Genomic DNA, 27,297 nt, shown 5'->3' on the forward strand with positions numbered 1-27,297 from the left:
ATTGCGGACATGCTGCGGGTAGGTCACGCGGTCAGTGCGATGTGCATTCCCCAAACATCCCAATCCGCTTCTTTTTATGGGGTCGTTATTTTCTTCATCCTTACGAAGGTGTGCTGTGACAAGAGCCAGGTTGCCCGTTAATACGAGCAGGTGGAGAACCAGTGCCTGGGTACCACAAGGAGAGTGTTTGCATAGCAAATGCTTCCTAGGCTCAGGAGAGAGAGCTCAATCTTCCGCTCGCTGTCTCCACTTCTGAAATACACACTGCCCAAAGCCCCAGCGCCTTTTCCCAGGCCCAGACAGGATTCCTCACGCCGCGGGACACGGAGGCGGGGAAGGGAGGATGCCTTTCCCCGCCGGTCTCCGGGAAGGGTGCCCCGGGCAATGGCGGCCCGGCCGGGCTGAGGGCCTCGGGGCTGCGCGGGGCCCGACAGCAGGGAGCGGGGGGGGCAGCGGCCGCGCCGGGGGCCTGACCCCCGCCTGAGCCGCGGTCCCGGGCCCGCCCGGAGCCGAGCGGCGGCGGGGAGCGGCCCGGGGCTGACCCGCGGCCGGACGGGCCCGCGCGCAGGCGCCGTTGCCGCCGGCTGGCTCGTGACATGGCGGCGCTGCGGCGGGCGGCCCGGGCGGCGCTGCCGCTGTGGCGGGCGGCCTCGGGGGGTCTCCCGCCCGCCTCGGGGGGCCGCCCGCCCTCCGTGCCCGAGCGCATCGAGGAGAAGCGCCGCGCCGCGCTGCTCGGCGGCGGCCAGGCCCGCATCGACGCCCAGCACAAGCGGGTGAGCCGCGGGCGGCGGGGAGAAGCGCCCCTCCCGCCGCCGGGCTCCGTAACGGGCTTCGCGGCAGGCCCGGCCGGGCCGGGCGGGGAGGGACAGGACAGTCCCCGCGGCCCCCGGACTCCGGCCCGGGCCCGGGCCCGGCGGTCCGAGGCGGGAACCGGGGGCGGCTTCGCCCCGTTCGGGGCGTCGTCGAGTTTGAGTTGCAGAGGCCCTTGGGGGGAGCTTTCCTGAGGGGCGTCACAGGCTGCGCTACCTGCTCCTGCAGGCGGGAGGAAGAATGGTTGTTTACAGCGGCTTTTTCACCGAGGTTGGCTCCAATGCGTGAGGGAGAGCGTAGACAAAAGTTGCAACTTTTGCCTGTCGTGGGACGGCAATTTCTATGTTGCTTCACATTTCACTGGGCCTGGAGGCACGCCAGTGCAGCTGCATGTTTTACACTGCTGCTGCAAATCTAAGCTGATCTTCTAAGAGGTGAGAGCAAAGAGCTAGAAGAGTGGAAGTAAGGCAGAGGAAGAGAGGTGGGAAGGATGGCAACAGCTGGATTTTTAGCCTCTTGTCTCTATTGTTCAGAGTTTAGGCAGTGCTGAGGGGAATGGCAACACAGTTTTCAGATTTCTGTTGATTGTTTCTTGTTGGGATGTCTTTTCAGTTTAGTGCGAGGACCTAGTGGTACCACGTATGGCTTGTAGGCATCAAGCCGTTCACTTGAGGAGTGCATGAATGATCAGTTCACCTGTCAGCAGTTTCCCTCCCGCAGTTATACAACATCTGAAAAGAGTTACAGGCTCACCGAGTCATGTTTAGTACACTGGCATACCGATATGCAAGTGTTTCTGCACATCTGGGGGCCTCAAACATCTTAAATCATGTTTTATATAAATTAAATCTATGGCTTACATTAGTCTTTACAGCATTTGTTGATTTTTCATGAGCTCTTTGACCTACCAGTCAGAAGTTCTGTAGAGAAGCTGAGCTGTGTTTTAACATCATGTTAAGGTAGGGTCACACCGTCCCCTAAAGAAGACAACCCAGGTACCCTGTCCTTTGTAGACCTGGGTTGGAAATAACAAATTTGTTTGAAAGGTTAAGATAAAAAGAACTTTGTGATCATTTATTACTGCATGGCATCATTAGTACTGAGCAAGGGACGTACATATCTGGTCAGTTGATTATGTTCTTGGCCCTTACTCTACTTTTGCCCATACCGGTGTCCAACAGAAAAAAGGATTTTGTCTGAAAAGTCTTGTGCAGGCTGTCACATTTCATTTTTCCTCTCATTTGCTGCAGCCAAATATCGACCGTGGTGAATTGAGCCTTGAACTGTTGGTAAGGATTGGCTTAGCTGTGGAAGGGTTCCATGTTTAAGAATAGAACAAAGGCCTTAACAGTGGCATTCAAATGTGTAGGCAAAAATAGCTGTGACGCTATTATATCTTGTTGAAAAGACTCTTGAGATTGTTTCCTTTATCTTGTGGTAGTGCTGCTCCAATAGTCAGCCTTATTTTCAAAGTCTGGCTTGCATTATGTTTGTTTTTAAGGAGGATAATCATTGTATATGCTATTTCCAGCTTTGGGGGCATGCAGTTGCTTAATGGGCCAAATGTAGCAGATCAAGTGAGGCCATGTTTGATTGAACTACATCCGCTGTTGGTCAGTAAACAGAGCCAGAACCACCTGTTGGCTGTGTTAATTGTTGCTTGCTCCATTTCAGGGAAAGCTGACAGCAAGAGAACGAATTCTTCTGCTATTGGACCCTGACAGTTTTGATGAATATGACATGTTTGTGGAACACAGATGTTCTGACTTTGGGATGGACTCTAATAAGAATAAGGTAGTTTTATTTCATGTAACTCTTGTTTCTTTGTCCTCTGCTGTTTAGCCAGCCAGCTGGTTGAAAATAGGCTTTTCTGTTCACATGTAATTTCTTTTATTTGTTCTGTTTTCTTTTTTGTTTTGCACATTTCCTCTTACTACTCTCAGTTTCATTTAACAGCTTACATGGTTTACTTTTCCATTGTCTAAACTTGATACCTTTCTTATAAGGTCACCTGTTTGGTTTAAACACCTCCCTGGATATTGTCTTAGATTTGTATTTTAACTAACAGAGGAGACTGCAGAGTTTTGTAGTTACAACTTTGTCAATCTAGTCAGATAGGAAGAACAAATACGGGTAGATACTTCTACCTCCCTATAAGTACCATTAGAGTTATAGGATGAAATAACTTGGATCCGTATTTATGCCCTCCAAACTATAGAGTCATAAAATCCTTTAGGGCCTTAACATCCGATATGTTGGGAAATTCAGACACTCATACTGATCTGTTAGCAGGTTGCAATCTGCTTGCTTAGGCAGTTTTCAGATATATGGTTATGTATTCTAAACTAACATGGTACATGAGGCTCATCACGTAGAGGGAAAATCTATGGTGTCCCAAAGTCTCTCCCCATAACGTTGATGCCTGATAAATTATTACATGGGAAAAGTATTTTGTTGCAATTTACTACAGGAAGGACCAGTGAACATGCTGGTATGTGCAGGTGTGGGTGTTCAGTGTGAATCTTCCTGCAGCAAAAGGCCCTGTTTGCTGTGGAGTATTCTGGTTTGGGGTGTGGTGAGAAGCTGCTCCGTATCTGCCGCTGCTCCGTGCTGCATACAATGACCGCAGGTTCTGTTTATGCAGTTATTAAACCAGTTCATTGGTTTTCAGTCCATCAAGTTGCAGGGCTGCATACTACGGATGAGGGAGATCGGCAGGCTTCCACCATGAGCAGCTGGGGCGTTGGGAACTGGCAAAGGTGGATTTGTTTTCCTTTTAGTAGCCAGGAGACTGATGGGACCTGGTGCTGGGAAGGATGTCATTCTAGGCCTTCTCCCCTCTCAATGAGTGTAGGAGCAAACGTCTTTTCTTCCCGAAGTCATTTTTTACTCTCTTCCCTAGAAAACTGAAATAACTGCTGTGTTGCCTCTCATCATACTCCTCAATGCTGCATCCCACAGTGCTGATAACACATTGCTGTTTCTGAAGATAGGAGGAGCAGCAAAGTCCTGAGTGACAAGAGGGTTAATTTTTTTCCTTGTCCTTCAGAATTCACCTTTCAGTGATTGTGTTTACAGAGCACAGTTTCACAACAGATGACCTAACTGTGGCCAGTGAGCTGGAATATTAGTTTAGCATTGAATTTCTCTATGTTCCTGGAACTTTCTGGAGGTAGGGTAAGACTTGTAGACCACTCTGTGAGCTGCTTGGGCTTTCAGGAGTCCTTTTTGTGAGACTGTGGCTGGAACTACAGGTGTGTTTCCTGCTGTTCTGTGTGCCAAGAACCATGAGTTGGTAGCGGTGCTGCCTGTGCAGCCTGAGAAAAGTCCCCAGGCTAGTATGACCTTCCTGAGAACAGATCACCTTGAGCATAAATGGCCCTTAGAGTAGAATGGCCCTTATGATACGCTTTTTTTTTTTTTAAATACCAAGCTGCAAAAAGCATTTAAATACATAGAATTCCTTTATGACAAGCCAGTAAAGTTCCTTTTCTACTGTTGTCTTGAAAGACTTCTGTATATTTCCTTTGCTAAAAAGAGAGACAGTATAGATAAGCAGATTTTAAGATTCACAGGCTCCTTTTCCTCCTCACTTCTTTCTTCTTCCTTTATTTACAGAGTGAAAAATAGGACAGTTCAAGCTGAAGTATTTGGGGTGACCGTAACTATACTTTTTGACCTTTCCAGGGTTGTTTTTTTTCTCTATATCAATGCCTCAAGAAAGGTTTGTGAGCTGTGTCCATTCTTTCAAATACATCAGCTGGTCTTAATAAAAGGTACATCCTGCCTCTAAGGACATGATTTGCCTTAACTCCAGATGTGCTGAAATGTAAGGGGAAACTGCAAAATTCACTAGTCTTTATGCTAACACACAACTACTATGTGCATACCTCTAGTATATCCTCCAGTTTTCCCTTCCAGGGCTGGGGAAAAATCTTTCCAGAGCCTCCACTGCAAACATGAAAGACCAGTCCTCTCAGAGAATCGGTCTTTCCTTCAACTTAGTATGTGTTTTTTTTGGTGGATGTCATTGCTGCTTTGATTTTTTTTTTTTTTAATTAATTTTTACTGAATTTGTTTTTAATGCAGTATCCTGGAGACAGCGTGGTGACTGGCCGTGGACGGATTAATGGGAGACTGGCTTATGTTTTCAGCCAGGTATGGTTTTGCTTGTTGTTTTTTTAAATAGCATGAACTTATTCTTTGAAATAAATTCACAGTAGTTCAGTGTGACCATGTAGTAGTGTACCTGTTCACCTTTTACCAGTAAGTATAACATCCTGTGGGAGGAAGCAGGACACCTTCAGACAAGATGCAGTAAAAAAGCACCACTAAACTGTGTTGGGTGATAGATGCAGTTGTGGCAAGGGTGAGATGAAAAGAGTAAAGAATGCAGAGCCAGAGAGAATGTTCTGAAAAAACAAACAATACTTTATTGGATATTGATGTGCTGAGAGATTGGAGGAGTCCTCCCAAAACACGTTTTTGATAACCAGAAAGTGAATTAATGGAGAAATCACTGAGCACTCGCAAGCTTTTGGCTCCATCCCTGGAGTTGGATGTGTGTGGGTGAGCTCCCACGGGTGTGTGGAGACCCATGAGTGGCAGCGGAGGGCTCTGCGAGTTCTGGGAACCATCTCCGGGTTTTCGGGCAGCGGATTGGGGCTGTTTGCTGGGGATGGCAGTTGGAATTGCAATGAGTGGAGCTCTTGACAGGGCACTCTACCAACCTTGAATTGTTTCTCAGGTTCCAACTCTCAGATTAGTTGAAGGGATTGTGATAGCATATAAATAGATAGATAAAATACACTTTTTATGTTAACATACACTTTTTATATTGAAATAAAAATATCTGAGAGCAAACACCATAGGCTGAGGTTTCTCTTGGTTAGCTTTAACACTCTGAAAGAAAGGCTTTCTTTCAGATCATTGGTAACTGCTACTCTGTTGTGGGCCACAAAGTAGCCTTTGTTCAATTTGTGATCATGGCCAAAATGATGGTTGCTGTGTGATCTCAGAGCAAGTCGTACCCTCTGCCTTTTTTTTGTCTTGGATACGTAGTCCTTTCGAGGAAGGACACTGTTATGTGGGCCTGAACATAAGATAGTATCTGAACACAAACCTTCACTTTAGAAGAACATGAGTAGAGGGCAGTTTTTATATGAAAAGAATTCAAACGTGCCCCTACATGATGCACCTCTCTTTTTTTATAAAGACCTTTTTCCCTTCTCACCTGAGCTGCCATCTGCGGTGTTCATTCCTTTTTTGGTTCAACTGCTAGTCATAGGCATGCTGTTTTCTGTCCACAGAGTTTTTAGAGCTTCTTTGAGAGTAAGGCTCAGTGGGAATCCATCAGAGAAACTCACCAGAAGTCGGCTTTGGGTTCTGTTGGTGCCTGTATGTGTCAATATCCCCTTTTCTTCTGGATCAGTCCCAGGGCCTCGTGTTCCTTGTTAAAGATCTTACTGCTCAGACTTGGGGGTAGCACCAATAGTCAGTTTTGTCTGACATAGTCCCCACAGCACCCATAAAACAGTAATCAGCTCTTGGAGCATAACTCATGAGAACAGAACAATGACATATTTTCAGTTTTTTACTTCTGCCTGTTTGCAGGCATATCTTACTGCTGTCCCTTGCAGTGGGATCCTCCTCACAGGTGAAATTTCTACAGACTATTTCAGTATTGATGATGAAAGAGGAACATATGTTTGTAGAAAGAGAGAATGGTTCTGAGAAGGAAGAAAAAAAAGGTGAATGAGACATAGTGATTTGTGATTTTTAACATGGAATCCACTGGTAAACGCATATAATTTCCTTGCGAAGGCTTGGATTAAACAGGATCCATCTGTGGGCTGCACTAAGGGAGTTGGGTTGTTTTGGAGCAGCATACCAAATACAGGGCATTGGAGGATTATAATATTTATTTGCAGCATCTTACAACATTTTACTGAAATGATTCTTTCCCTAATCTGAAAATTTGTTTTCCCTCCAGGATTTTACTGTATTTGGAGGCAGTTTATCTGGAGCTCATGCCCAAAAGATCTGCAAGGTAATATTTCACAGGAGAAAATAAACCCCCCAAAATGTCAGCATTCTTTTTTCAATCTGTCATGTTAATGACTTGGGAGAAAATGATTTGTGACTGACTTTAGTGGCCTCTGATGCATGTCATGGGGACATGAAAATGCCTGCCTCCTCATGTCAGTTAAGGCGTGAAAGCACAGGTGAACAGAGAGGTATCCCGTGGAAGCTTTTCAAATATAGGAGAGCTTTTCCAGGTAATACACACTTTGTTTAAATTAAGTTGCCTTTTCTACTGTGCTACAAAAGACAAGAGAGACTTGCAAAGTACAAATATAAATTAACTAGCTATTGTCAACTGGAGAAATGTGAAAGGACTTGGGAGAAACTTTTTCCTATAAACAGTGCTATTTGGAAGTGTGTAATATTTATAAAAAAAACCAAACAAGTAAACAATCTGAAGAGAAACAGTTTTACAACTTGGAGGTCACCTTGATACTCAGAGCTTCTGTTATCAGGCACTTGTGGCTATTCATTGTTGTTTGTCTGCTTGTCTCACTGGAAAAGCTGGTGTTTGAATCCCAGGCGTGGGGAGTACAAGAACTTTTTCATGCATGGGTGTTCAGTGGTGTGGGCTGGTGAAAACTCCCTGAATTTTCTTGCTATGGAATCAGAAACAATGTTTTTGGTGCACAAGGGCTTTTCTCGTGATGGAACTACTTTTTAGCATAGGCTTCTCAGCAGTGAGGAGGTATGAAACTAGAAAACACAAAGACTTTGGGCTGGATAATAACTACTTCGCTTTACCAAGTCTTGATATTGGGAAAGAATTGATACTACCCTTTTACACTGGAGTTTTGCAATGTCTCTTTGTGTTGGAGGGATGTAATGGTACTGGAATATTGGGATGCTTTTTACTGTTTTTCTTATCTTTTATTGCTAAAGAAGCAGGGAGAATGCTGTTAGCAGAACTAGAAAAAAATGTGAGTCCTTCCTAGTTGGTGCTGTTCTTGGTTGGCATCAGTGTCAGTGGTAGGTTCCAAACACTGAAGGTTCTGGATGCATCAGTTGCTTTGGGTTCAGAGTCTTTGAGGCTGCAGCCTGGGCAGTGGGGAGCTCAAAAAAGCCTGGCTGGCTAGTGTGGTATCTGTCTCACTTCCCTGAGTTATTCTGATGGGGCTGAATTGCAGGAAGCAGAGATCTGTTCTGAGAGACAGTCTTGGCTCCTGCAAACCTTATTGGTGGTGTAAGGGATGTAAAATGTCATGGAACATGGAAGTGAAGTTGCTTTCCTGGACATCTGCCCCTTTGGTAGTAATCTTTTCCCATTTGGGATTTTTTTTCTTGGAGCTGCAGAGAGGTAGCAGTGTTCGGAATCTTGCAGCAAAACTTCAAGCTAGGTAGGTCTGGGCTACAGATTGCTGGTTACTTTTGCAGAAGAGCCTTGTGGTCTCTCAGACCACATTAAATGCTTGTAATGGTTTCCCTGAAGCAGCAGAGACTTAGTGTGGCTCTCTTGAGAGTAGTAATTGCCTGCTTGTGGTGGGGAACACTTTAAAGCCTATATACGTGTGTGCATCTATGCTGTCATGTTTCAAGACAATTGTTGAGTGTATGAAATGAAGAAAAACGTTTTTGAGAATGAATCCTGAAATGTTCCTTACAAATAATGGTATGGTGAAAAACTGTCTGGCCTCAAATGTATGAACACATTTTCAGTAGTCTGAATGTGCATATTCATGTGTGTTTTAGGAAGAACTGCAGTGTCTAGAAAAGCCTTGAAATAAATAATTATACCATATGTAAGGCCCTGGAAAACAGCAAAATGTGTCAGTAAAATTGTTTCACTAACCTGTCTTAATAGGATAACAGGCCTTCTAGGAAGAAGCAATAAATGTCAACTCGACTGTTTTTTTTGAGTAAGGCATTTGCTGATGGTTTGTGCAACGTTCACATAAGCAAATGAGACCGTTCGTGGCTCACAGAGCCTCTGTTTGCAATCTGTAGATGCTTTTTAAACGTGGGATTGTATTTAAATTGTGAAGTCATTCTGCAGTTGTGTCTGCCACCACAAAATTTCAACTTTTAAATGGACATCCAGGCACAAAGCATGAAAAATCCCTGTTTTACATTGAATGGCTGCGAGGAGGAACAAAGCCGCTCTAGAACTATACAGAGGCAGTTATCACCGATTCATGTTCACGCTGGAATTTTGGTACTGCTAAGATACTATTGATCTGAGTGGGACCCAGTATGGTTACTGTGTTTCTAGGCAGTATAAAATTCAAGGTTGCTGCAAGCATTCAGATAGACAGGACTGAAGTTTTAAAAATCTTAGTAAGTTGCAAATTTTCTGAAATAGAGTATAATTTTGAAAGGGCTAGTACCAGACAGGGAAAAGCAACTTCAAAATTCAAAATGGGGATTGACTGTCTATGTGTAGTTTTACAGAAGATTACTTAGAGCTAAAGCACATCTTGACATAATATGCCAGTGCTGTAGTGTTATGTAAATGGCAAATATTTTACTGGGATCCAGTAAGCAGGAGTATTTTATGTAGGAATGTAAGGAACTCAATCCTCCCACTTAAGCCTCTGTTGGAGTATTGTGTATGATCTTGAGGCAATTACCCAAAATGATCAGAGATCTGGAAAACAGGATGTACAAGGAACAGTGACTGAATTGATGATGCTTAGTCTAGAAACATGAAGGGCAATGTGAAGACTTGAAAGGCGATTTGGGGTACCTGAATGTTTATGAAGGTGGAGACAAAGTAGTAGTTAATTTCTCTCCCTGACTACTGTATATGAAGAAAGAAGTAATGTTCCTAAATTTCTGGAGGAAAGATTTAGTTTAGTCTTCTCAAAGAACTTCTAAGAAGGATAATCAAGCATTAGAATATACTGCTTAGGGAGATTGCACAGTCACCACTGCAATAAACTTTTACGATCAGATTAGACATGTATGAGGGAGTGTTTAGGGTGCAGTTGAGACCTCTTATGGGCAGAGATAGATTGGTCTTCTCTGGTCCAAACCCCTGTGATCGTGTCACTTAGCAAGGGGTCTGGATAAGGCGGTGTGAGTATGGAGATGAACAGCTGGTAAGACAGATAAGTATTAAAGGTCATGAGAGGGATTAAATGTGTATCTCTTAACCTCCAGTCAGAATGAGTCAAAGCATGATCCCTCAGTAGGCAGTTAGTGACTGTGATAGTTAATACAGATAAAGGAGAAGCTGAGCACTGTGTAGGCAGTTCAAATTCTGGCATGTATGTTTTTTTTTCTCGGGGTGTACATTTTGGGGTTGGATGCTTAGGGGTTTTAGCTTAGCTAGGTCAGTAATGAGGAGTTTGTGTTCATCACTAGGTCATGGATCAAGCTGCCATGGTTGGAGCACCTGTGATTGGGCTGAATGACTCTGGAGGAGCCCGTATCCAGGAGGGAGTGGAGTCCTTGGCAGGTTATGCAGACATATTTTTGGTAAGTAGGCTGCTGGAGGACAAAGGAAGCTTGACTTCAACAAAGCTGGACAAAATCTTTCTTCACTGAAGTCTGCATTTGTAAGTAAACTTTTAGGTTATCGTCATCCTATTTCAGCCAGTGTTACCTGGTGGACAAAGCAGCATATATGAGGGCTTGTGAGACCTGGACTTGAGTCTCTTGGCTTTGGGCAAATTACGGTACTACCTAGTTCTGTTTACCCATGTGATAAACAAGGGTAATGCTGAGCCTTGTAAAACACAGTGATCCAGTGAGAAGCTTTGTAGAAGCTGCACTATGTGGTGAGCTTTGTCATAAGAATGGAAGAATAACCAATTTACTTGACTGGAAGAACCCCCCAAACAACTATTTGATACTCTGATTTTTGCTAAAGTATAGATTGCCTGTGTTGGGATGTAACTTCTGTCAGGTTTGAGACAGGTGGGCATGATGAAGTTCGGAGTGTTTTGTTGGGTGACTGATGGTTGTGATCCACCACCAGCTGTCCCCGTGTCTCCTCTGAAATACAGACATGTTAAGAATTTCACACAGCAGGTTTGTTTTCAATAGGGCTGATAAAAGGTGAAAGATTTCCACTGCAGAAAGGTGTAAATCAAACACTATGCACGTAAAGAAAACTTGAGAAACTTGGATCAGAAGCACCAAATGCATGTTCTGTCAAGATGGCAGGTCAGTGGGGGGAAAAAAGAAAAGGGTGCAAGTCAGAGGTTTCTGTTAAAAGAACAGTATGCCGTACAATGTTAACCTTACCACTTGTGGACATCCAGTGGAAGTTTTGTCTCTACAGTATTTTTGAGGCTAACACAAGAATTTTTACTCAAGACTCACGACTGATTGTTTTTTCACCGAAACGACATTTTATATGCCTACCAAAACTTTAAAGTAAACGCACAGAACACAGACATAATTGTGCTTGCAGTAGGAATGCGAGCAGGTGGGATGGCAAGTCGGTCAGGTGCTAACAGTCGTTTGGGTTAGTGCAGTCTGGCATGATGCAGTTGAGCAGTTACAGAAGTCAGTTGTAATCCAGTTGAGCAATGAGAAATGTAAATATTTTTTTGGACAGGATGCCATCTATGTTGGTGGACAGCAGTAATTCACCATTGTGTAAAACTCAAGCCGGTGCAGGAATCTGATTTTAAAAGAATCTCTGCCACAGCCGGTTAGTAAAGCCCACTCTGAGCAATAGCATACCTATATCTTCCCATTTTGAGTACATACACTTCTCACCACTCAGTCAAGTTTTGGCCCTGCAGCATCTGTTGAGGTTACACATTCCATCTTCTTTAGCAGTCATTGCATGGTATATGAAATCAAATGTATGGGAACAGAAAGAAGCAAACCAGAAGCAATGCAATTATTTTGGTTCTATTTGCATCAGGATGTTCTCTCCAGATATTTGTGTCTCAGTAAATAAAGCAAGCTGTCCTCTCCCTGTCTGTGAATTCTTGCAGAATCTGTGCACAGACTTAAAGATGTACTTTTAGGTAAAACTAGATGTCTTTTTCTATTACAGAGAAATGTTCTGTGTTCTGGGGTAGTTCCACAGATCTCCCTCATTATGGGTCCCTGTGCTGGTGGAGCTGTGTATTCACCTGCTTTAACTGATTTCACATTCATGGTGAAGGTAAGGCTGGAGTATATCCTGACCTGCTGCTGGTAAGATTCATCAGACACAAACTGACCCCACGTGAAAAGGTTTATTTAGGGTTTTTTTAAGATGTTCTCCTGCTCTGGAGTAGGCTTATTTTTCATGAAAAGTCAAGAAAAACTTTCCCAAGTAACTTGTCGTTAATTGCATTTTCAGTGGATTTTTAATATAATGCATTAAGGGTTTTTAAGAAACTTGTCCCTGTGTTCTGCTGTTTTCTTATGTTGGGGAAGGCCTCTAGAGTGGCTTTTCCTTGGGTGCTTTTGCAGCTTTGGCCTAATATTTACTGTGTGGTTTTGCTTTTCTCCCTCCCTCAGGATACATCCTATCTCTTCATCACTGGCCCAGATGTAGTTAAGTCTGTTACCAATGAAGATGTCACACAAGAGCAGCTTGGGGGTGCAAAGACACACACTGCTGTATCTGGTGAGAGCTGAGTACTCTACTTAACACACTAACTGTTCTTTAAATTAAGTGGCATAGTTGTTCTGGCTAAACAGCTGATTGTCTAATGCAGGTTTTTGTACTCATGAGTGTCACTTGAGTCTAAGTGATAAAACTCTCCTTAAGCACAGGATCTTGCTCTGTATAGGGCTCTCTTGCCAGTCCTTCTTCATAATGGAAAACAAAATAGCAAAAAGTTGGGAGTGTGGGAGAGTTCTGGGATTTGGAAGAGAAAGTGGCAAATCCACAAAAGATTCTAGAAGTGGGAAGGTTGTTGGAGGGCAGGGCTTAGCAAAGCAGGCTTGGGGTGGTGTGAGGTTTTTTGTTTGTTGTCTAGAAATTTGCATGGGTTGAAAGATTCTTAACAATCCCTTGTTTGCTTACTAACATGATTGATTGAACTTCTTAAATGTAAACCGAGTGGCACTGTGAGATTAAGCTCCCCACTCCCCCCCCCCCCCCCGGAAAACTTGGTGATTCATGAATCTTCTTGAGGCTCAGAATGACTGACTGTGGGATCTCAAATTCTATCCAAACTGAACTGGTGATGAACCAAAACCACACACATAGACACTGCTCAGATTCAAAATTTATAAAGGAACTTGCAGTCCAAAGCCGGAGTGCAGCACAGTAATTGCTGGATTGAATTCCAGCTAGGTCTGTGGCAGCTGATAAACCAGTTTTCAGTATTTTAAATGAGACCAACAATCCAGGCCGGCTGAGGAGGAAGTCAGATACAGCCACACATTTTCTACATATTTTTAGCTGGTCAAAACCTCCTGATTGTTAATAGCTTGGGTTTAAAAATTCTTGCTATTAGTTGTTTGTGTCTGTATTGGTACATACTTGAAAATGAAATCTTTCAGAATAATTTCACTAACTGCTTAACTGTTTCTTTCCAGGAGTTGCACACAGAGCCTTTGAGAACGATATAGATGCTTTACTTAATCTTCGAGAGTTCTTTAATTATTTGCCTCTTAGCAACCGTGATCCAGCTCCAGTCTGTGAATGCCATGATCCCAGGTAAGAGGAGGCTGGCTGAAATCTGTGGTCTCTGTCCACCGAATTTCATGGCTTCTCTGGCTCAAGGAGTGTAAAGAAATGTGTTTAGCACCTGGGATCTTGGCTGATAATTCTTCATTGTGGTGTGTGAATATGGGAAGTGTTTCAACATGCATGTGTACGTACACACATGCTCACTGATGTAACTTTTCTATCTTCTGAGAGTAATGTTATGCAGGCTGTGTACAGATGGGGAAAGGTAATCTCAGTGTAGGTGGGCTGTCACAGTCCCTTACAACAAGCGAGGCAGAAGATAGCACAGTGAACAGAAGAGGAGAGAATGTGCCCTGGTTTGTCAGTTCTGTGTCTGTAGGGTGAGTTCTGTTAAGGTTAGAGGTGGGGAAGCAACAAGGAGGCAAAGGAGGCAGAAAGTTTTATTTATTAGGTCTGTCAGGCTTACGGTGCAGTAGGCCATGTAACAAAGGAAGGACTTGAGCCCTTTCAAGAGGGGAGAAACGTCAACTGTCAGGATTTTTACTAGAGAATTTTTCCAAGAGCTAGAGGGACAGCCAGAGAGCCAGCACAGGGCTGACTGAGGAGACAGCCTGGCTAGTAGCGTTAAAGCCAGAGAACGTCAATGGGGTGAAGGGATTTTGACTCAAGATCCAGTTGCACCCCCAGTTCAGCCCTTTCTGTAGGGAACTCCTAAGAGGTTGTTGCCCTTTCCTGTATGGGAGCTGCCTCTGAGTTTGTTCCTCTCACACACAGCTATGTCTTGTGGTTGCTACACGCATGGAGATTTTAACATGGGAGTTGGGAAGGTTTATCTTCTCTTCGTGCTTCACTGTTCTTTGTAATGTCTTTGAAACAATTTGTTTGGGGAGGGGTTTTTTTGATCGATTCTACAAATCTCTGCTTTGGTACCTGAAATACATTGTTCGCTATTAGAAAAATAAATTTACCAGTTGCTTTTAGAGAATGGTCATACAGGTCAATTAGTTACTGGTCCTAATTTTTTCTAAGATGTTGATCTTTAGGAGTTTATGAAACTAGAAGAGTGTTCTAGTTTGATAGTGACAAACCAAAGCAAATATCTTATTTGGTAAACTTGGAGGATTATGTCTGAGGTTATCATGTTCTTTATAAGCATTCAACAAGTTGTACAGGATAATTACCCTCCATGGACTTGAATGTGATATTTTAATTCCATTATAAAAACAACAGTCTGTTTTTCTTAATGTATCTCATAATAGGCAGTTTATTTTCTGTGAGAAACTGTCAGTTGCATTGTAGCTACTAATGTAGAAGAGATTAGTTCCCATATTTTCTTAAGACGTGGCACCAGATACCTCATTAGAGAATCACAGTATAAAAAATGCTCAATGACTTTTACTGAACTTCAATTTAGTAGCCTTTATACATGTGAAGACAGATCTATTTTTACATTTTTGCCTGTTTTTATAGCAGCATCTCCAATATTTCTCTGATTTGTGGTCTTAATGCTTACACTGGTAATATTTCATCTGGAAATACTGACATCTTAATAGATACCTTTGGCTTTGAATGGATATGTTTGATCCTTACTGCTACTCCAGTCAGAGCTCATTCCTCTAGACTAATTTATTTCTTACAGCATAATTTTCACATCACAAAAAATTGCCATAAATAATGCAAATTACATGTAACATGCTTTTGTCTTCATTGATAAGTCCAGAAGCTGGTGGGGTTGTTTTGATTTGTTGTTTGGCTTTGGGTTTTTTTTATTCCTCTAGGTAGGTAGGTTCTTTGTGGTGTTGAAAAATGGCAGTCTTGGTTGCTGAAGCTTCTGTTGGTTGGAGTTTTTGACATCAGTGGCCTGGGTTCTAAGAGTTAGAATGTTCCTTATAGTACCAGTTGACTGACTAATGGTGAATATGTCCTCTGCCTTTGCAGTGTGTCTAGTCATTGCATTTAGTATATTGTGTGGTGTGATTTTGTCTTTATGTGTCTTTGACTATAAACAAATTTTGTTTCCTCTAAAGCCTGAAGTATACATACAGATTTCTGAAGGAGGTTATTATCAGTTCTTGGTCACAGAATATAGTTTCTCTTTTGTATTGAATGAAAACCAGTATCAGTCTGGGTGACTGTCTCACGCTGTCGCAGGCTTCACATGACTGCTTTGACGATAAGCAGCAGTTCCTTCCTGATAAGGGGGATCTGTAAGAAACACAGTCCTCGACCTTTTAAGTCCAGTGACTCTGCTAGCAACCTCCAGATGTCTGTTATCTGCGATGCTTTGAAGGAGATTTTGAAACTTGTGATATCCTGGATAAAGTCTTAATTTTGATGGCAGTTGTTAATTTTAATGCTGTTATTTCCCTCAGTACTTTACAGCACTGTGAATTTACGGGTGCAATAATTTCATTTTTCCGCTTTCCCTTATCCTTTGAGGTACCACAGGCAGTGGACAGGACTTAGAGCACATTCATATTGACCATATGGACAAGAAAACTTTTACAGTCTTTTGCAGCTTGGGGTTTAGTATGATAAAATGGCTTGCTTTCATCAGATGAAGGTTTCACAATAGCATTTTATGGAAATATTTGCATGCAATACTCTTAATCATGTGGAAAAAATACTTGAAGTGTTGCTGTCAATTTTATTCTATTAATAGACGTATCTCTTACCCTCTCAGCAAGGAGATGTGCCTCTCTAGTCCTGCATGTGTGAGGGAGCACAGAGACAGCCCTGGGGCTTGCTTATTAGTTTTTGCCTGATTTTGACAAACTGCAGATCGTTTCCTTCAGTTTTAAATGGGATGTCCAGAGCCTTGTGTTGTCTTGTTTTAAATGCACTAAATCATGGCATGGTTAAAATTGTAATTCGATAAGAACTCCACAAAAAGACCATTTATAACAAATATAGATTGGTATTTTTATGCACAAATGGCACAAATGCAGTACTGCCTGAAGCCTTCTCAGTGGTGACTCGTAAAAACTAACACCCCCCGCACTGGGACTGTGGATGAATCCAAAGACCCAGTGAATGCTGACACTTGTAGGTCCTTAATGAATTGAGTATGATCAAAGATGGAGGTAACTGATGGTGTCAGCTGCTAACAGGGAGGCTGCCCTTTGTGAAATGTAAAGTTCCACATGAAGCGCGTCACTGTTGTGTTAAGCAGAGTAACAGCAAAGATTCTTTAAATGCAGCCGTCAAACTGAAGAAGGTGAGTGGATGTTTTCCCCACCCATGAATCACTCCTTGTTTGGTGACAGAGCAGATAAGTACAGAAAGGTTTCTGGTTAAGTGTATTCAAAATCAGGAGTGCATAGCACGGGCAGGGACAGATCAGTTGTAAATGTGCAGTAGATCCAGGTGTATGACCGGAAACTTTGCTCTGCCACTGGGAGAAAGAGTTTTGCCTGTCCAGCTGCAAGGGCTGGAGGCTCTTCTGCTGCTTGACACTTGTCCTGCCAAATCCTTTTCCCTGTGGCTGCATCGTGCCCCCCCGCAGTGTCCTGCATACCCAGTGCCCCCTGCTCCTTGCAGCCTCCGGCTCCCTGCCGGTACTCCCCGTGAGTCATGTTGGGCTCTTCTGGTCAAAGAGGAGAAAGAGTATTTCCAGGAGGTGGTTTCATAAGCAGAGGTGCCTGTAGAAGAGCGGTCTCCTTTGGGAAGAGATCATTCAGGCTTCTGTCCTGGTACACGAGGGCTCAGCGGCCTGAAGCTCAACTGGCTGAGACAAAGAGGTCTGTTTCTTCTCCCAGTATTTGAGAGGCAGTTTCTGTGAAGTCTCAGAGAGGTGGAATTGTTTGCCTGAGATTTTGGCCTGGGTGTTCATCTGATCTGTAAATACTGTTGGTCACATTTACTTATTTTCTGCAGTGACCGGTTGGTTCCTGAGCTGGACACAGTTGTCCCAGTTGAATCTACTAAAGCCTACGATATGCTGGATATCATACACTCCGTAAGTCTCCTAGCATGAGCACTGTTGAGATTAATATGGATGTATTATATTCTGTGTGTAAATAATTGAAAGAAACCAGTAGAATGGCACTGAAGAGAACATTTTTTTAGTCTTCACAAGTTACTCTTTTTACCTGTGTAGTAGCCATGAATGAAGTGACAACAAAAACTGCAGAAAAAAAAAAAAAGATCTTGGCAGATGAAAGGAATCCTAAGATTTGTTTTCAGGATACATCTTCTTATGCTCCGTGAATAACTGTACAGATGAAAGATGCTGTAATTCAGTTTTCTCTCGGGGGTTGAAATCCCCTTCCCCCTTGTCTTGAGTTCTATCACTTGCTTCCTTCCCTGCACCTTGTTATTACTGTCTTGAATTCTGTCACTTTTTTATAAAAGGTAATAAACCACATATAGAAGATTTACCCTTCTCTGTTTTTTCTGAAAGACAGCTATGTACACAGACAGTACAAGAATATTTTTTTAAATTGCAAGTCAAGCACTTGAAAGCTTGGAAACTCCAATGTTTTAAGTTTGACTAAGGCAGATCTCCTGGGAGGGTGGCAGGGAAGGAAGCATCTTACTGTTTTTTAAAAAACCTGAAAGCCAGTATTATTACAGTGTATAAATAATGGCAGTTTTATTAAAGCAGCATAGGCAATGCTGGTGGTAATTCTCTTGGCTATGAGTACTTCACTTTTCTGGTTTTAATAACTTAATATGTTATAAACACTTGGGCAGAGAACACAGTTGTAAAAGAAGTTTTATCACATGAAACTGTTACAGCCCCCTGTAGAGCACCCTGAGAGTCCAAATTTTGAATATTAAAATTTCCAGCTGCTGCTTCTACCACTCCAAGTTGAATGGCAGGTGTGCCAGGGTTCTGAGGTGCTGAGGAAGTCAGGAACAACTCCATTTCACAGGCGACCTAGACAAACAGCAGGGGCGGGGAGTTCGGCTGTGTCTGTAGGACCTTTAGAAATACCTCCCTTTTGCTATTTTATTTGACTGTCTCTCCCCACAGGCTCATTCAGCTAACACATTTCAGATTGCAGCTGGCTGCATTTAGACTCATTTTAGTGGAGAAGGCAAGCTCAGGATGTTTTTAATCTCTGGATTGTTCCATTTCGGATTTTAGTACTACCTGTTCCAAGTTAAAAGGTGGTATTTAAAAAAAAAAATCTTTAGTAAATTAGGAAAAAAACCAACCCCAGCCCTCCCACAGACTTTGAGAAGTATTAAGGAAAGAAATAAACCTACTTTAGCAATACTTACATTTTTCACAACTTTTTATTTGCCTCAGTCTCAGAAATGACTGGCAAACTGCAGTCTGTACAGGCAGAATTGTCACAAACAGTTGAAAACAAGGAATTCTAGTCAAAAACACTAGGCAGCCATGTATAGGTGTCGCTACTGCTCCATGTATAATTATGATCTCTTTTGAACCTGTGAATTTTGATGCTGCTTTACACACCAGTGGATGTCACTTTGCAGAGCACGCGCTGGAACTTCAACCCCCGAAAGAAGCGCAGCTGCCAAGGGGTGGTGGTTCCAGAGAGATGTGTTTGATGTACCGCCTGTACTCTACTGCAGATAAAAGCGTTGCTCCGTTCTCCACTGCCTGCACTGTCAGTGACTTTAGGGAGGTGGATGCAGCCGAGCGTGCTGGTCTCACTTAATTATGAAGCGCTCTGAACTTGCAGAAAAATGGAGTATATAGTAAATGTGCACTGGAGAGTTTCTGAGCTCTGTGAAGTACTATTTGCTCTTTTTTTTCACTGGAAATTGTTCCTTAAAGTGTGGTCTGCCAATAATTAAGTTATGAGAAAGAAGTTCCTAACATCTGATTTGAAGTTTTAATTTGTTATAAGTTAGGGAAGGCGGCTCACAACAGAGGAAATGTCATAAAGATGTTCTCTGATGGAATGCTGAAGTGGCTGTTTTGATAAGTGCAGCACTAGTTACTGCCTGGAATGAAGACTGCAAAGATGACTAAAGGGTTCCCTTCTTCCCTTGGGTTGTGTGTGGGGTTTTTTTGGTTGGATGTGTTTGGGTGGGTTTTTTTTTTTTTTTTTTTTTTTTTTTTTTTTTTTATTCTGCAAATTTCAAAATGTTTTAAAAGTTCTGATGCTAATACAACTGATTTTGTGTTTGCCTGTCCATATAAATATACATATATGTGTCCGTCCTCGTAAGGGTTCTACCAACCTCTCCCCCTTGCAGATTGCTGATGAGAGGGAATTCTTTGAGATCATGCCTTCCTACGCCAGAAACATTGTTGTTGGATTTGCCAGGATGAATGGACGAACTGTTGGGATAGTGGGCAACCAACCCAAAGTAGCATCAGGTTAGAGCTTGGCTGTACGAGTCCTGTGTGAGACTATTTAACAGTGTTTGTGCCTCCTTTCTGCTTTGACTTTTTTTGCATGCTCTGTAAGGCTATCTGGCTCTGAGATGAACTGTTTAGGTTTCACGTGGCCCTCCACCCATTCGCACTGTATTTTTCTACCACTTTCTTTGTTTTGAATCTCATTGTAATGCAGCTGTGATGCTATAAAACTAACTGAAGAAGTTAATTTCTTTAGTGGATTGACAAGGTGATCTTGCTCACAGGCAATTAAGTGACTACTGTATCCAGCACAAGAGGAGTGGTAGGAGCACGTAAACAGGGTGGGCAGAAGACCACCACTTAACTGGCAGCAGCTTGCAATTAACTGGATTAAGCATAATATGGAAAGTGCATCCTTTCATAGCATTAAATGCCTAAAACTCTTCTGGAGGGTGAGGTAACTCTTTTTTCTTGGTGTCAACTTCCTACAGTGAGAACAGCACAAAGCTTTCAGACATCAAGTGTGGAGCTCTTGACCTCAAATAATTTAGATATGAGGGTACAACATGTAGGTGTAGCTAAGATCACCCTTTTTAACTGTCAAGGGGTTTGGCTTTCTTTCCTTAACTACATAATTTTTGAAGTGACTTTCACCAATAAGAACTTTCTGATTTGCTCTTTGTTTTTAATTTTTGTGCCTTTTTGTTTGGAAAAATCAAATGACCCAATATGATGTTCTATTCTTTTGTAATCTTTTCAAAATATGACTATCAAGATACTAGACAGCAGGTTTTCATATTACTTTAGTCTTCATTTGATATTCTCAATTTTAACAAAGATTTTTATTTAATGTTTCACATAGATGCTTTTATACAAAATGTGTTTCAGTTTAATATAGCACATAAGTCTAAATGGCAGTGAAACAGAACAGAAATATTTTGCAGTATGTTTACCAAAAATGCTGATTTCTCAAAATATTAGGAGACCATTTAATGTTGGGTGTTTTGTTTTTTTGTTTGTTACTTTTTTTTTAATGGAGAACTCCAGAGCCTTTCATGACTGATCTGAAAAAAAAATCAATAAAGAGAAAATTACAGAAAAAAAATTTAAATTAAAAGAATATAATTAATTTAAACTGCTACTTTTTGGAGTATGAAGCCTCTCTATACAGTTGTCAGAAAAATGAAATGAGTGCCTGTTGAATGTAGCGTGTATATATAATCTTAGTTCTAAACCAGCAAGACTTCATGGTGGATAATCTCCACATCATCTACAGATGAACTTTTGTTTTAAGAAGACAATACAGCTAAAATAGAGTGTGATTTTGACATTGCCTTGAATTACTGCCATTGGATCATTGGAACTGTTAACACCTCCCCTGTTTTCTTGACTTTAGGGTGCTTAGACATAAATTCTTCTGTGAAAGGAGCCCGCTTTGTTCGTTTCTGTGATGCTTTCAACATACCACTGATTACTTTTGTGGATGTTCCTGGATTTTTGCCAGGTATGTCTTGCCATTAGATTCCATTTTGTTGCAGGGTGGTGGTGGTAAAAACACAGTTTAGAACCTCCGTGAGAAGACCTTTACTGTAGTAGACTTAAATAAGCCAGGTCTTACAGTACCACCTTTGGGAACAGAGATTCTGTATTCTAAGTACAGTAGTCACCACAAAAGGTATTGAAATACACAATAAATTGCAGGTAAATAAGTGCCTAATGATGGCACTGATACTGCTGTCAGCGTGTTCTGAGATCACAGAGCTCTGCTGGATTTCACTGCAGAGAGGGCCAGTTTGTGCAGTGAGTTAATGCTGAAATGTTTAGCAGTCTGATGGGGACACGGGAATGACCAGTTTGCCAGGCCCAAGCATGGGTATATCATGCTCTGGAAAACTACATCCTACTGTCTGGAATCCCAGCACAAGTGCAAAACTGGGGCTTGTCCAAGAAAAAAAAACCTGCATTCCCTGGAGATGCTGCCCTTGTCATAAATGCTATGGAAGCTACACTGGTTTTGTTATTTTAGTGAGACTCCATGTCCCTTTAAATGCTCAGCTGTTTTATTTAGATGCCTGTATGCTGGGTGGTATGCTACCAGCCCAGCATACCCTAGGATTACATGAGAGCCCAGCACTGCTCCTTCTGGGGGCAGGCAGCCACTGGTCAAAGCAGTGCTAGGAGTGAAGATGTGTTCCAACCAAATCTGCTCGGCCCTGGAGTTACTCAACTAAAGAGGCCCGTATTGCTATCCAAGCTTTGCTGCAGGAAGAGAAACCATCTACCTCACCTGCCAGCTTCATCTGCTCTATTTAATGCCCAAATGTGTAGAAGGATGAAGCTGGGGGGGGGGGCGGGGAACCCAGTATGTCCTTGGTTGCTGTTGATTCAGTTATGCACAACCCCGCTCCCTGTATCTTTGAAAGCCTCGGTTCTTGCATAAAAATGCCCATGACTTTGAAGCTTTGGGTAGATCAGTAAGGGAAGGCCTGAGACTGGACAGCATAGGCTATATGAGCAGTTAGTGTTAAAATGTCCTATGGGAAAGCAGACCGAGAGGAATACAAATGTTATACTGATAAACACATTTGTACAATTGAATATAAGGTTAAAACTGTTGTATAAACCAAAGTTTACCTCGAGGCCTCTACAGATACCGAAGCACCAGAATGTCACCAGTCAGCATTCCAGTTCTGATTTCAGTACAATGTATTGGGCATGTTTTAACGATGAGGCAAGACAGAAGGCATTAACAGACCCTTCCTCTTGCCCTCTTTCCTTTCTCTCCTGCTGCAGACACACCTCCTCCTCTGATGTGGACCAAGCAGCAGCTTAGTTCACTTCAGAGGCCACTACTGGAATCTAGATTTGGGCACTTGCTAAGAACCCAAGAACAAAGCTATTTCCATATAGCCAATGAAAAGTCATAACTTAATATTGTATAATAGAATGTTGGTTTGAAAGTAGATAAATGGAAGAAAAATAAAAATAGAGAAAGGTAAAGAGAGCTGAGGCTTGATAAGTGATCCAAAACTGTTGTATTTTAAGGAGTTTGGCAAGAGTAGTACATTAGTATTAGAAATTTCAGATTAAGTAATAAATTCTGAGGGTGTTGATCACCTCATTTCCCTGGTCAGTAGAGAGGAAGAATCTGTCACACAGATCTGGCTCACATAGGTGTACAAAACCTCGCACAGTGTTAGTGACCCAAACACTTTAAATAGCCCCCAATGTCACAGGCGTGCACAGAGATGACATTTAATGCATTCATATCCTGTAGCTGGATAAAAATGCATATTTAGAACAAGTTTGGGACTGAATCTATGGCCAGAAAAGTTTTTGTTATTGGCCATGGGTAACAGTGTAAATAGTTCAAGTAACAGCTGAACTGAGCTTATACCTGAAGCATTTTAAAGGACTGACTACTCAGTGAATTAGAGTGTGAATTAGAAACTGAGGCTGTGACTGGATTGTCTGTGAGTGCTCCCAGCTTCTGGGCCTAGGCTGAACATCCCAGCTCAGGCTGCCTTGTGGGATGAGAAGACGTGGCAGTTCTGATTTCTGCTGCTGGGGAGGCTCTGCAGGCTTGACAAGTCCCACTGGCTGGAGGGAAATACAGGAACCAAAAGTGAAACTGCACTTGAGAACAGACATTTCTAAGTGTAGGCATAAATTACTAGACACTCAAATTACCCTTGAGAGGAACCATTAAAGTCAAGCCAACTTACCAAAAAAACCCCCAAACTCACAAAAGAATTTTTACTTAAAAATCTTGCTGTTTTTAAAAAAAATCCATTAACCTGAGTACTTTGGGATATTTTTATCTCAGGCACTGAAAGCAAAAGACAATAGGTGGATAAACTGCTAGAAGATACTTGTACAGTTCTGTCCAGTGGTCTGAAACTCAGAAATCCTAGAAATAAAGTCCATGGGATTGCTGTTTTCTAGTCAACTCAGCTAGGGCTGTGCTTGGGACAGAGCGGTGGTGAACACCCTGTAACGTGGCTGACACACGTTCCTATCTGCTGTGTATGACCACTCTCCAGAAGCACCTGTGGTGAGAATCCTTACAGAGGAATTCATGCTCTGTCTTTTAACGTTCATTATCTTGGGCTTGCTTGAAGGAACAGGTATGGTAGCCAAGCTGCCTTTCCGTATGGCCTAGAAAAAAGGGGATTTGGAAGAGTGGATTCCTGGGGAAGCGTGTCTAGGTTGTTTTCACTGCTAGTCACATTTGGAGTCTTGAAAATGATGTAACTGATTCTGACCTTATATACAACTATATGCTGCTTTGGCAAATTTTTTTGTGGAGTTGCTCGGTATCTTATGGAGAATGTTGCCTGGATATTGCCTTCTCCTGCACGTTAACATGGCTCTGGCTGCTGGTGATGGATGATGACAATTGCATATGGGGTTTTGTGAATTCCCTGGAGTGAAAAAAAATGTTTATCATTTGTAGGTACAGCTCAGGAGTATGGTGGAATCATACGTCACGGTGCAAAATTACTGTTTGCCTTTGCAGAAGCAACTGTGCCTAAAATTACTATCATCACCCGAAAGGTAAGCTGGTGCAATTCCATGGTGTTCTTTAGAGTTCCTGTTTTCACTAGTATCAATTTTAGTTATGTGAAGCTTCATCCATCTGCCCCACTTCTGCTTTCTGTCATTGTCACATCTCTGTCCCATCTGGTAACACTTCTTCATGTCAGGTTACAAGAGGCCATTTCTTCTATTCTCAGACTATTACCTCAGCTCCTTCATTCCTTTTGTCTTGGCCCTCCTCTGAAATTGTGTGTTTCTGCTCTTTGCTTTCTCCCTGGAATGCCTTCAGCTAAGGATTTGTCCCCTGTCACCCAGTTTGTCTCAGGACATGCCATCTGCATAAAGCAAATCTTTGCAATCTTCTGTTTTTGCTGCTTTGGTCTCCTTTTCCAAAACCTGAGTGCTAACTCAGTCTCTCTTCTGCTGCGTCTGTGGGTTTAATGCTCGCACAGTTTCTGCTCTTCCATATACTTTTGCTATAGTCTATTTACTTTTCTTCCTTTCTCTTTTTCTCTAAGGCATCAGACACCATGCTGCCATACGCTCCGGGGGCCTTCTGGGTCCTAAAAGACTTAGCTTTTTCCTTGCTGGTCTTTCCCTATTGCTTGTTTTTCTGATAAGTTTTTGACTTGTCATGGTAACAAAGAAAAAAAGAACTTTTTCTGTCCCTTTGCTTTCTCTGCTTCTTTTGAATGTTACCATCCTTTACTTCCCAGGCTTGCAGCCTTGCTGTAGTTTCCAGTAATGATTTGAAATGACTGTGGTGCAGTTTGCTCTGCAGTTCTGCAGTATCTGTTCATCTGTCCCTGGACCACTTCCAGTACCAGAGGGGAGCATTGCAGAGTCCGAGTGCTGCATTCCCTGGCCAGGAGAGCCCAGCACTGGGCTGACTGGTTTGGCTATGTGCAGGTGCGGGTTGAGGCCTGGTGTCCCAGGCATATGCAGATTTCCTCTCTACCTGCCATCAAGAACGGTCTTAGTTACCAACAGCCCGCTTCTTGTTCTTCTGTGGCTCTAGCTGAAGAGATGTCTAGTCTTAGGAGATGGCTGTAGCAAAACAGAGATGCTCATGCTCTCTTCCAGGTAAAATTCAGTGCCGCTTGTCTTTGGAATAGTAAAAACTGCAAGAGGAATGTAGGCTACTGCTGCTGCGAGGTCATGTCATGCTAATTAATCCCTTGGGGTTTGTTTCAGGCCTATGGGGGTGCCTACGATGTGATGAGCTCAAAGCATTTAAGAGGAGATGCAAATTATGCCTGGCCCACTGCGGAGGTGGCAGTGATGGGTGCGAAGGTGGGTGCAGGCTGACTCTCACGCTGGGGTGCAGCAGCGGCCCAGCAAGACAATGACAACTGGTATTTTCACTGAAGCAGCTTCCCTTTGTGGCCCGTGGCGGGGAAGGGGCTTCTAAAGCAGACAGCTTTCCTCTCTACAGGCTGCGTTACTGTCACTGACCTGTAGGCTTTATCCTTCTAGGGTGCTGTTCAGATCATTTTCAGAGGAAAAGAGGCAAATGCAGAGGCAGAATATGTGGATAAGTTTGCAAACCCCTTTCCTGCTGCCATGAGAGGTAGGGTTGTCTCCCACTTTGTGTCCCATGTTTGAGTTTGCCATTGCACGTAGGTAAATTTGTAGCTAGTGAGTAAACTTTTTGCTAATGAATAAGTTATTTAGGCAAGACATTTGTATCTGAGTCAGAAAGGTGATGCTTAACCATCGCTTGTGCATGTGAAGGAAAAACACATCTAGACACAAAACACATGTTCAGATGGAGAGAGACTGGTGAGATGTGGGGACTGCACTGCAAAGCATATATTCAATTTTGTAGATACTAGAAAGCAACTCAAAACTCAGACTTTTCCTTAAAAGTACAGGTGCTTTGATGATCTGTTTGACAGTCCTAGCTGCAGACCAGTGGCCTTAAGAAAGGGTCAGAGTCTAGTTCTGTTCAGTGATGTTCCACAGGACTCTTTGGAGTAAATTTTCCCACTGTTTTTACTTCTGAATTTTGCTTCTAGCTTTGAAGCATTAACTGTGCTCTAGAAGGCAGTTCTGTAGACTCTGGAATCAGCACTCTCTGTTTCCAGTTACGCTGGCTTACTCTGTTGGTTGGTTTTGTACTTCATTTAAATCCCATTTGTAGTGCCACAGAGTTGGGAAGACTTTGCCAAGCTGTTTTCCACCACAACCACCGTGTACAGTAGAAGGGGAAGCCTCTGGCTTCGCAGTAGAATATTACTGCTGTTTGAGCCAGAAAAAAGGCTCCTGCAGGTGTAGTGCTGGGATGTCTCTTCTGAGCAACACTTCTCAACCTTGAAACCAGACTAATAGTAGTACATGGAAGGAGAGGGTATGTCTAAGACTTTGCAGTTAACAGGTGCAGTACTCAGTGAGTAAAGCCCCGTCCTTAACATTTTTTGGCTTGCTAACTTTTGGAAAAATTAAAAAAGCAACCATTTCTAATTTAAAAACTATCGACACAGGAATATTTCCTTTTCGGGTGGTTTTAATTATTTTCTTAATTTGTAACTTGTGAACTGTTTATTCCAAATATGTTTTGATTTTGCTAATTTACATTAGAACCTAGATACAGAAGGCTGAGGCAAACTCTTCATGGTTGGTCAGGGGTCTTTTTGTTTTGTTACAGGGTTTGTTGATGATATCATCCAACCTTCGACCACCCGCATGCGCATCTGCCATGACCTAGATGTGCTGGCTAGTAAAACACAGTCCAGTCCCTGGAAGAAACATGCCAATATCCCCCTGTGAGGGTCAGGTGGGGCCTGGCCGTGCTGGAGGACCTGGCGGTATTCTGAACGCAAATACTGTTTACGTGGTGGTCCACTTTGCAATGGAAATACTTATTTTCATTTTGATTTGGCTAATGAGCATTAATAAATTATTATAGTATGTATCTCATTTAATTTGGGGTTTTATGGGTTCATCCGTATAAACCTTTTCTGGTGGGTTAATGATCAGTGCGACCTGCGGTGCCCACTGCAGGGAGTTGTCACGGATTGCTCCAGGTCAGATGGTCCCTTGGCTCCTTCAC

At 42.7% G+C, this 27,297-nt stretch overlaps 1 protein-coding gene across 2 annotated transcripts; it reads left to right on the plus strand.

Moving 5' to 3' along the window:
- Positions 1–590: 590 nt before the first annotated feature.
- On the plus strand, positions 591–27,164 carry PCCB (propionyl-CoA carboxylase subunit beta). 2 transcript variants are annotated; one of them, XM_074911916.1, is made up of 15 exons: positions 591–773; positions 2,485–2,604; positions 4,900–4,968; positions 6,803–6,859; positions 10,198–10,311; positions 11,849–11,959; positions 12,301–12,409; positions 13,330–13,450; positions 17,300–17,381; positions 19,601–19,724; positions 21,103–21,210; positions 24,163–24,263; positions 25,440–25,538; positions 25,722–25,815; positions 26,893–27,164. In XM_074911916.1, exons 1-15 carry the CDS (start codon positions 597–599, stop codon positions 27,012–27,014), a joined length of 1,608 nt encoding a protein of 535 aa, XP_074768017.1. In that variant the 5' UTR covers positions 591–596; the 3' UTR covers positions 27,015–27,164. The 2 variants fall into 2 exon arrangements, with proteins under 2 accessions (XP_074768017.1, XP_074768018.1); XM_074911917.1 differs by lacking the exon at positions 25,440–25,538.
- The last annotated feature ends 133 nt before the right edge of the window (positions 27,165–27,297 follow it).

This window comes from Athene noctua, chromosome 8 (assembly GCF_965140245.1).
Source record: "Athene noctua chromosome 8, bAthNoc1.hap1.1, whole genome shotgun sequence".
NCBI classification, from domain to species: domain Eukaryota; kingdom Metazoa; phylum Chordata; class Aves; order Strigiformes; family Strigidae; genus Athene; species Athene noctua.